The sequence below is a fragment of the Otolemur garnettii genome, unplaced genomic scaffold (assembly GCF_000181295.1).
Source record: "Otolemur garnettii isolate 467f Iridium unplaced genomic scaffold, OtoGar3 scaffold00076, whole genome shotgun sequence".
NCBI classification, from domain to species: Eukaryota; Metazoa; Chordata; class Mammalia; order Primates; family Galagidae; genus Otolemur; species Otolemur garnettii.
In genome coordinates, this window is record NW_003852471.1 from 4770186 (window position 1) to 4781449 (window position 11264).

At 40.5% G+C, this 11264-nt stretch overlaps 1 protein-coding gene across 2 annotated transcripts in view; it reads right to left on the reverse strand.

Annotated features, from left to right (window-relative positions):
* Window positions 1-11264, reverse strand: part of VEPH1 (ventricular zone expressed PH domain containing 1) — a 203951-nt gene that overhangs the window by 82116 nt on the left and 110571 nt on the right. For both annotated transcript variants that reach the window (XM_003794136.1, XM_012807816.1), the window contains 2 exons: window positions 5141-5350; window positions 4205-4605 (listed from right to left, as the gene is read on the reverse strand). In XM_003794136.1, the coding sequence (XP_003794184.1) occupies window positions 4205-4605; window positions 5141-5350 (611 nt within the window). The remainder of the gene's footprint in view (window positions 1-4204; window positions 4606-5140; window positions 5351-11264) is intronic.

Sequence of the window (11264 nt, forward strand, 5' to 3'; positions counted from 1 at the left end):
AAATTACCTGATGTCCTCTTTTGAAACATGTGAAGCTGTGGATCTCTGTGCATGACATCTTCCTAGTGATTTGTGGTTACGGGTGTGAGCCTTGTAGCTACGCTTGGCCGCAGATGTGTAAGGGCAGTGATCTGACCTTAACTCAGTAGAGGAGCTTGGAGAAGGTCCCTTCAAAAGGATTTGTCAGGGTGTTTGGAAGTCTCTTGTGGGCCGGTGCTGATGGCTGGGACTAGGATGTGTGTGTCAGGAGAAAGTAAAAGTAGAACCCAGTCATTTTTATGTCTGGCTCTGTCAACTAGAGTCTACTCTTTGGAGAAACGGGAGCTGGTGAGTAAGAGAGCCCAGGAAAACTCCCAAAGCACCAAGAAAAATTCTCTGGACAAGTTTTTCCTAATAGGAGTTCTCTAAGCAGGGGAAAACCCATAGATCACATCATGAGGCGCCAAGGAATTTGTGCCATCCTCCTATTGGCTATTTCTCCTTCTCAAATTGTGTGAAAAAAGCTTTAGGATTCTTCTCTGACTCCAAATTTTACAACTTCAACTCATGGAGAAATTATCCTGATTCTGTGATTAGACCAATCCATGAGAGGGAAGGAGGGAGGGAGGGAGGGAAGTAGAGAGAGAGAGAGAGAGAGAGAAATGGAAGAAGGAAGGAAGGAAGGAACCTTCTTCAGAACCATTATGTGGATGAGTGGATGAATATTATCACCATCCTCCAGGTTGAACCAACTGGATCAAAAGGATGTAGGGACCTTCCAGTTACTCCAGGGCTGAGGTTGGACTGGACTACATACAAATTTTCAGTAAGGAATCTTTATTGTAATTAACCATGATAACAATGTCCACTCCTCAATATTTAAAATGAATTTCATTTTAAGAAAAATCAACTCACATGGGTCTAATTGAGAAAGAACTACATTACTAGCTTAAAAATTAGCTTTCTGAAAGCCAGACTTGCTCATATGTCTACATATGGGATGTATTTTCACCCAATCAGGAAATACTTCAAAGTAACATTGATGGGTTCTTGTAAGTTTCATATTATCCTTTGTAGAACTCCAGTGATGGGCCAGATTTTCAAGGATTTATTTCAATATCATTTTTTTTGAACCTCTAATCATTTTAATTCACATAAATGAATAACAATGATTCCGATTTTTAAAATTTCCTTTGGCAGATGAACTGAATTCTTTCTGCCTTATATATAAATGCAGACAGGCACTGATATTAGACCACCACTCTGCTTAAGGAACTTTCAGTGGTTTAATAAACCTGCACACACACTAGAGGCCTACAAGGCTCAGGAGTGAAATTCCAACCTGGGGATAAAAGGCACTTTCATATCCAAAACCACGCGGCTGACTCCACCTCAGTGAGACCTGGGGTTTGACATCTTTTCCAGACCTGATGACAGACGTGCACTGAGAGATTTACACTCCATTACGCTCCCTGGCTTGTCCCCAGTGTGATCAATGTCATGCACTAATAGATGGCTGACCGGGGTGAAGAAGGCCATTTGTGACCTTGATTCAGCTCATACGGACTTCTGCCAGACAGTGACAAGTAGGGTTCCGATTCTTTCAACATAGTTTATTACTGAAGTATTAGGCTGCACCATTTGAACTTGATATTTCTGTAGGTCAAAACAGTCAAATATCAAGTTTTCCTTAGGAACCAACCTAATACCAAAAGAATTTCTTTTAAGGGTTGTTAGGTCATGTTATTATAGAATGGACTTGGTAACAGCCGTCCATAGTTATTCCTAACATTTGTTGCTGTTGTTTCTTACTGGATATTTGCCTCTTTAAATTCTTTAAAAGTGATTTTTATGCTTCTTTTCTTTGTTTCTTTTTTTGGGGGGGTGGGAACAGAGTCTCACTATGTTGCCCTTGGTAGAGTGCTGTGGCATCACAGCTCACAGCAACCTCATACTCTTGGGCTTTAGTGATTCTCTTGCCTCAGCCTCCTGAGTAGGGGGGACTACAGGCATCTGCCACAACGCCTGGCTATATTTTTTGTTGCCGTTGTCATTGTTGTTTTAGCGGGCTGGGGCCAGGTTCGAACCCACCAGTTCCAGTGTATGTGGCCGGTGCTCTAGCACCGGTGCCAAGCCGTCTTTGTTTCTTAATTACTATGAATAAATCATCAAGAAAAATCCAATATGCTTCTTATATATCAGTAACACATTAAACATTACACAATTAAACCTAAATCTTTTTTCAATAAGAATTTTAAGAAAGGAAAAGAAATATTTTCATGCCAAATGATCTTATGACAACAAGCAAAATTGTTTCAGCCAGATGACTGCTGGTGCTTCACTGAATGGTTTACACTATTTCAGAAATATTAACAACATTTCCCCTGCAACCAGCTTGAGTCCTTTCTCAGTAGATGCATTAACTGTGAGTCACATAAATCTTCTATCCCTCACACATATCTCTATGCAAAGAATTGCCCAGGAAATTACAAAAGTATAAATGAATTCCAAAACGTCAACTTAAAAAAATACATACTCAGTTTTTAAGCCATCTCTGGTATGAAACATCAATATCCAAAGAAAATACTCTACTTTTTCTTAAAGTAAAGAGAATGGATTTATTCAATATTTTGGGAAAAAGCCCAAATCACCTCATTAACTCTGACACTACAGACGCTCCTCAACTTACAATGGGGTCACGTTCTGATAAATCCATTGTAAGTTGAAAACATATGTTAAAAATGCATTTAATGCACTTAACCTGCCCAACAGCTCATCTGAGTCTAGCCTGCTTTAAATGTCCTGAGAACACTTACATTAGCCTCTAGTTGGGAGAAATCACCTAATACACAGTCTATTTTATAATAAATTTATTATAGAGAATTTTGAATCAAAATTCAAACTTCAAAGTATGATTTCCACCCAACATGTATCACTTTTACACCTTTGTGAGGTCAAAAAATCATGTCATGCCATCATAAATCAGAGACATTATGTAATTTTAACACCCCCAAATAATTTAAGGCAATAAGGAATAGCATGTGTTTTGACAATTAAATGCTCAAAGTAACTCTGCAGGACTCACCCCACACTTCTACAAGATTAAAACTCACTGTATAGCAGATGATGCTTGAAGTCAAACTTTAAAAAAAAACCTACTATTTTAACTTTATCTTTGCTATAGCTTTCCTCTGTTAGACCAAGACAGACTTAACCTCTCTGACCCCAAATTTCTCACCTTGTACATGAGCTGCACAGATGATGGGCAAAGTGGGCCAATGTAAAGTACTTACTTAGAGCTTTACTGATTTTAGCTATTTCCTAGCCCTGTTGTCATTATCTAAAACTCATATTTAAATATAAACAATGTAACTTTTATTGTCGCCACTTTATAAAGAGTTTTAGGCAAGCTCATCAAGTTAATGTAAACACCTTTGAGAGTGTCAGGTTCTACACAGACACGCTAAGTAAGAATATGTTACTAGCAAATGCTTCCCTCACCTTTGTCTCTGTCAGCTTGTCAATGCTCCTCTGCTCTGATGCGAAGCAGGAGAAGGGATAGAAAGTAGAGTGTGGAAATCAAGACCCTCCTGCCTCTAAACCTGATAGGCAGTGGGTGGGTGGGTGACTGTGAATTGATTCACTACCCTTTGACGATGTTTCTTGCTGGAGGCCAAGAAAATTTTTTCAATGAGCACTGTAACCCATGAGGGATGATGTGTCCTACCAGAATGCCAGGACCATCATATAAATCTCAAGGGATATACCTGGCTACTATCTAAAAACAGTTGTAGGAAAGATCTCATGAGCCTGACAGTATCTTTGAGCCATCCAAACAGTTCAATCAACTACCAGAAAAGTGAACCTGCCCCTACTACCCATTACCTTTCCTGGGGCTAGGAAGAATGAGGACACAAAATGTCACGGAATGCCAGGAAAAAATTAGTATCAAGACAAAGGCTTTTAAAAATTAAAATTATTACTAAAAAATCTAGGATAAATAAAATATCAAAACTGTAATTAGGATTGATATTACTAATAATTCCTTTTGCCTCAGGCTCCAGTATGGCTCAGTAAGACGTTGTTGTAACTGATCTGTCATTATTTAATACTTTACTATGATTTTTTTGGTGATATCTAAGGCCTTGTGCTGCTCTTGACTTTTTTTTTTTTTTTTGCAGTGACTTTTGAAATTTCTCAGGGTTGGGAAGTTCAAGGTACTTACCTTCAATGGTACACTGATCAGGGACTGGAATCTTCTTTCCGATTTCCGTGGCGTACGCCTTCACTTTACTGAGGTTTTCTTTTAAGTGCAGGTAGAGCTTATCTTGGTATTCTGCAGGACTTGCAGGTGACACTGGAGTTTCTTCTCGGAAGTTTTCTTTAACAGCTTCTGGCAAATTCTCTGATTCTATATGTGAAATATTTGGGTGTGACACTGAAGAATTTCCCAGCTGTGGTCTGTCAGTGTCTGTCTTAAAGGGCAACTTGTTACTACTTCTTTGTCTAAGTGGATCCATTTCTGAAAGAGAGATGCTGGCTGGTACCTCCCCGCTCTCTCCATCTTCCCCGTCATCTGAACTCACACCCTTGGAGAGCACGGTGTGCAAAGCCAAACTTTTGGACCTAGAGTACAAACAAAGGGAAAGTTAGAGAAGTTACCATTCACGGACAAGGAAAAGAAATAACAACACCACTGGGATACAGAGTTACTTCTGCTGGAGTGTGAAACTGTTAACAGGCTTGATAAAACATAGAGGACCAATGAATTAGGTAATAAACCAAACGGGTCATCTCCCAAAACAAAGATGTAAAAATCAAGTGCATGGCCAACTGGCTGGAAAATGGCAGACCTAGCCTTTTTCTCCTTTTGCTTCTGATTTTCATCAGAAATCAGGAGAAGCCATTCTTTCTATTAGCAAATCCATATTTTAAAAAGTATTTAAAAAAAGTAAGGCATTGGTTGCTTTTCCATTTGCAGTCCCAATTTAAAATAGTGAGCTTGTTTGGATAATGAGAATATTGTGGCTAATCTTTCATTCCTGAAAGGACAGAACTTTGGGTGGCTGTAGGTAAAAGCCCTTCGTAACACCGGGATAACAAAACCTATAAACGAACACCAAGTGTGTACTTTAAAGAAATAACCAAACCAGGCGTATACCTGTCAAATCTAATGTTTTTTCTTTCTTCCTTAGAAACTTGGCCCAAACTATATCTTCTAACAGAGCCAGGGATATTGCTGTCAGCGTTTATTTTGTCTTCAAAAGCCTGGATTTTAACTTGGAGCTTTTCGTGGTCTTCTTTTTCAGCCACCACGAGCTTGGTTTCTTCCATTCTCTCAGGAAATTCAACTTCAGCACTGATTTTTCTCCTACAGGAATAGAAATCATTGTATTAGGCGCTGGTCATACATACCCTTCAGAGGAGTATTATTCTCTGAATAATTAACTGCCCCTTATTCTGAACTGAAAACTTTGCCTAGTAACTTTTATTTTCATTAGTCACTTAACAAATATGTATCGAATATTTACTGTGGGTATGGGTCTTTGAAACTGCTTCTATATTTTTTTTTTCCCAGAAATTTAGAAACTATAGTGTTTATGTCAACTTTGTGTTAAAAATACCTTTTAATGGCTGAGTGCAGTGGCTCGCATCTATAATCCTAGCACTCTGGGAGGCCAAGGCAGGTGGATTGCCTGAGCTCAGGAGTTCAAGACCAGCCTGAGCAAGAGCAAGACCCTATCTTTCTTAAAAAAAAAAAAAATAGCTGAGTTTTGTGGTGGGTGCCTATAGTCCCAGGGGCTGAGGCAAGAGGATCTCTTGAGCCCAAGAGTTTGAGGTTGCTGTGAGATATGACACCATGGTACTCCACCCAGGGTGACAAAGTGAGACTCTGTCTCAAAAAAAAAAAAATTAATAATAAAAAATACCTTTTATGTGTTCAAAGAATAAAAAGCAGTTTTAATGGTCATCTACCATATTTTTATGTAGAACCTCTCCAAAAATTATGGTTTCCACATAAAACTCATACCAGACATTTTCTAGAAAATTTACATGTGCCGATACATTCGTACTAAGATTGATAGAACAAAAACATGTCATATAGACTGTGTAAACTCATGGTTTTGCTAATTTTTTTTTTTTTTTTTGAGACAGAGCCTCAAGCTGTCCCCCTGGGTAGAGTGCTGTGGCATCACAGCTCATAGCAACCTCCAACTCCTGGGCTCAAGCGAGTCTCCTGCCTCTGCCTCCAAAGTAGCTGGGACCACAGGCACCCGCCACAACACCTGGCTACTTTTTTTTTGTTGCAGCCATCATTGTTGTTTGTCAGGCCTGGCCTGGATTCGAACCCACCACCTTAGGTGTATGTAGCTGGTGCCTTAGCCACTTGAGCCACAGGCACTGAGCCAGTTTTGCTAATTTTATAGAAATTGGTACAACGTTCACCTTCAAAGCAAGAAATAATCTTTCTAAATTTTAAGATACTGGATGAAGGAGGTTTTCTGCAAATGACATCAATAATTCCAAATATCTTTTATAGCAGAGTTCATAAGCTACTCCATGGGCCATAAAAATTACCTCTTTTAAGGCAGAGGCCATACATGCATAATTTTGGAACTTTTCTGAGGACTAACGGTGCTGTGGCTGTAGCTAAGAGACTGCAGATGAGCCGCAGAAATATTTCTCTGACGCTCACCGAGTGTACAGAAAAGTAGTCTGCACCTGAGCCCAGTCTGTGTCTTCTATGCTAGCTGTCCTAGAACTATCGATTATAAAATGTGGTGTTAGAATCAATTCTTTCCTTATAAAAACAAGAGTAAAATGAACTGTTTTTATTCACTACACTCCTGACATCAAATGTCCAGTTTTATTTTCCCCTCACATCAACTAATCCTCCAACTCTTTGGATACCAAATGGGTGTCCTACAATTCAATTCAGTCTTGGCAGTCACTGCCCAGAATTAGTTTCAGACTCCATAGACTGTGCCCAATTCAGATGCTGAAAGCTAAGGTGCCCAGCTTACTTATACATGTGTTCAATGTGGTAATAAAGTTATGAGACTCTCACTTGCATTCAGTAGTTCCCTAGAACAACTCACAGGATTCAGGAAAACTCTTCAGCTCATTATTGCTGGTTTATTATAAAGGCTATAACTCAGAAAAGCCTGAGAAAATACACATAGGCAAGGTATAGGGGAAGGGACACAAAGCTTCTGTACCCTCTTGGGGTACGCCACTCGCCCAGAAACTCCCCCACATCCCATCTTTTGCAGGTTTTCATGGAAGTCTCATTTATGCAGGCAAGATTGATTAAATCATAGCCATGGATGCTTAACTCAGCCTTTAGCCCTTCTCCCCTTCTCAGAGGCTGGGGGTAAGGGGGTTAGGGGATAAGGTAAGTCTGAAATTAGCAACCCTGTAATAAAGCCTTGGTCTTTCCAGCCAACAGAGTCTATCCTGAAGCAATGAGCTGGCGCCCAGCCACTAGGCATCTTGTTAGCTACAAAGACACTCATCACTCAGCAGATTCCAAAGGTTCAGGGGTTGGGTGCCAGGAATGGGGGACAGAGGTAAAATATTTATTTATCTTTTCATTATTCCACAGGGTAATTCCTAGAAATACATTCACCAAGATGGTTTAATGATTCTGTTGCTTTGTCTGTGTGTATTTATTTTTCTTAGATGTTGAGGAAAGGGCCCCACACTTACAGAAAAATCCTACCTTTTTCAAACACATGACTGGAAGGGCCAAAGGGAACTGGAATAATACCAGGGTGAGAGTGAGAGAAAACCACATTTTTTCAAAAGAAAACATCACTCTTTATCAGGGAGACCCAATGCAGAAGGGCTGGTGATCACTTTTTTTCAGTTACATTCTACCCATCCTGACACGGTGGGTATTGGTGAAGGTGAAGGGGCAAGGTTGGATACTGAAGTTTTTCTGCCCAGTGCAGAGAGCAGTGCTGGCCTTGAGGGAGGGTTTGTGGTTACAGAATGATAACTGGTCAGAACCCCCCTGTAAGTCCAGCCCAGGGACAGCTCTGCTGGATGGTTCAAAGTGGGAAGGAGACTTGATATCTATTGGGTAATAAGGAAATAGTTTATTGCCTAATAAACTGCTGCTTACTCATGTTTAAAATTAAAACTAAAAAAAGTTTACTCACATAATTCATATAGATTTTCTATGGCTTTACATAAGGTTCATTTATCTACCTAATACTATGCTTGAATGAAACACCAAGTCCATTACAAGAACTAGGACATGGGAATAAAGGCTAATCCTGAAAATGATTTTTTTCTGACATACATGTGATACTGGCTACACATAAATAGATGGAGGGTTTTGACATTTTTTAGCCAGAAGATTCTAGATGTTCACTGCTATTACAAATGAAACCAAGATAATGCTGTCACTGGATGGTATTTTACAAACCACGATTTCCAAGGTTGATTTTAAAAGATCCAATAAAACGTTCTTAACATAAGAAATTTGGTGGAGTATTGTTCTCTAACCATGACAGTCCTTGTACTGTCACCAGACTAAAGTATTTCTCTGGTTCCCTGGACCCTAATCACATTTCAGAAATAGAAGATAACCTGTTTTGCCACTTGCATTTTATGGCTGTGGAAAAAGACGACTGTACTTTTACAATTTCTATAGCTGGGATCATTACAACTTAAGAAGTTCATAAAGCGAAAAGCATAGTCTAAGATGCATGTCTAAGATATTGAGCATTACACAATTTTAAAAATCTTCATTTCATTTTATTTATTATTTATTTTATTATTACTTTTTTTGCAGTTTTTTGGGCTGGGGCCGGGTTTGAACCTGCCACCTCCAGTATATGGGGCTGGCACTCTACTCCTTTGAGCCACAGGCACTGCCCCTTTGTTTTGTTTGTTTTGAGACAGAGCCTCAAGCTGTCACCCTGGGTAGAGCGCTGGGGAGTCACAGCTCACAGCAACCTCCAACTCCTGGGCTCAAACGACTCTTCTGCCTCAGCCTCCCAAGTAGCTGGGACCACAGGTGCCGGCCACAATGCCTGGCTATTTTTTGGTTGCAGTTTTCATTATTGTTTGGAGGGCCCAGGCTGGATTCGAACCTGCCAGCTCAGGTGTATGTGGCTGGTGCCCTAGCCCCTTAAGCCACAAGTGCCGGGCCTATTTCATTTTATTTTTTAAGGATAGGACCCTACTGTCTTGTCCAAGATGGACTTGAATTTCTTAGCTCAAGAGATTTCTCACATCTCAGCCTTCTGTGGAGTTGGGGCTATAGGCAAAAGCCAATGTGCTCAGCTGTATAAATTTTAAATCTCAAAACACATGAATTGTTAGAGGAACAATTTCTCACAAATATACTATTTTTTCCCTTACTGTACAAAACTCTGGGTTATAACAAAAGTAGTAATAGTCACATTTTCTTCTAAAAACTTCAAATTTCATATGTTTGTAGGATAGAGATATAGTTTTATTAAATCCATTTCTGATTTTAAAAACTTTTTTACTTATGGAGATCTTTCATTGTTATACTCTTTATATCAGTTTCAGCTTGGTATAGCCTTTATATCAGTTTCAACATCTACAAAACAGGGAAAATAACTGTATATAACTCAGGGATTGTTGGAAAGATTAAATGACAGAATCAGTGTGAATCACATTCCTAGCACTTAACAGGCAGATGACCGATGCCAGATTTTCTTACTATGAGGCTTTAGGAGGGGGGTGGTCACTCAGCCCCCTTCCCTTGCCTGTGTCTGCAGTGACTGAATGAGGCTGAGCTGGAGTAGCTGGGGGCAGCCTTCCTGCACTGTCGGGTTGTTTGACAGCGCCCTCCGGAGGAGACTTTGAGCATGAGAGAAGTTACAGAGTGATCCCTACATAGCCACTGACCCCGGGGAGGGGCAGGGGTGATGCCTCTCCCAGTGATTTTCAACCTGTGTGCTGTGGCTCACTGGTGTGCTGTGAGAGGATCTTAGGTGTGCCATGGAAATTTTTAAAGACCATTAATCAAATTATTTTCCAAAAACGTTCAAAGCATAAGTATATTCTTTTTTTTTTTTTTTTTACTTTTTGTTTGATCAATATAATTTAAGTGTCACAGTAATTTAACTATGGGTTCAAGTGTGCCGTGAGATAAAAAAGGTTGAAAAAAACTGCTCTAGGCTAAAAGGTCAGTAAAATATAGGACACTCAGCCAATTCTTAATTTCAGACCAATTATAGATATTTAGCGTAGGTATGTCCCTAGTGGGACATGCTAAATATGCCTTTTACAATACTAAAATTATTATACTTGAATACAGAAAATACTAAGAAATTATTTGTTCTTTATCTGAAATTCAATGGAGAGTCTTGTATTTTTATTTGTTAAATTTGGCAATGCTGTTCTGGAATAAACCCCTGTTGCTTGGCAGGCGGGGATCTGTATGGCAAGTCACTGCTCCCCCATCCTGGCCCAGTGCTTGGTGCCCATAGGTACCTGGACTGTTTGTGGAATAAGTGAACAGAACCACCTTGGCAACAGCCTGCACCCCCTGCAGCCCCCAAACCTCCTGAGGTGTACCAGATGCCTGACGAGGCACTAGCTGCTCCTCCTGGCCCAGTGCAGGTGGGGGTGGCCTGATGCTGTTTGGCACAGGCAGTCCCCGGGTTACAAAAGAGATCAGTTCTGTAGGTTTGTTCTGAAGTTGAATCTGCATGTAAGTGGGAACGGGTGCCTTTACTTATTACCTATCTGTAATAGCCTTCGTTTGTAAGTGCAAGTTGTATGTCAGTCAGATGTTTGTAACTCGAGGACTGCCTGAACATATGAAATTTAGAGAGAAGCAGGGAGCTAGAGTGGGAGCAAAGGGAGCAAAGAAGAAGCTGAAGGAGCAACGCTCAAGTGTCTGTGCCAAAGGAGCACTCTGGACACGGGCCGGGGACGGTGCTGAAGAGCAGGGTTCTCCCGCAGAGAACTTTCATTCTCCATCTGTATGATCCTGCTGGCTTTTAGGATGGGGAGACTGGTAGAGCGCAGAAGTCAGGGATCTGGGTGGTGATGAAGATTCACTGAGGCGGCCAAGGCCTTGCGCTGGATCAAAGGGAACGTTCTGTCTTTGGCCATCAATCCCTCTGGACAGGCCAAAGAGTCTCGCTGGCAGCGAGATGGGACAAACTGATTCCGACAGACTGGAAAGGTGGGCAGTGCTAAATAGAAGGTTTGGGTTTACAATGAACACTCCCTGCTCCTTTATTCCTCTCCTCTGGCTTTTTAAATTTAATATAAAAAGATAGGAGAGGCTC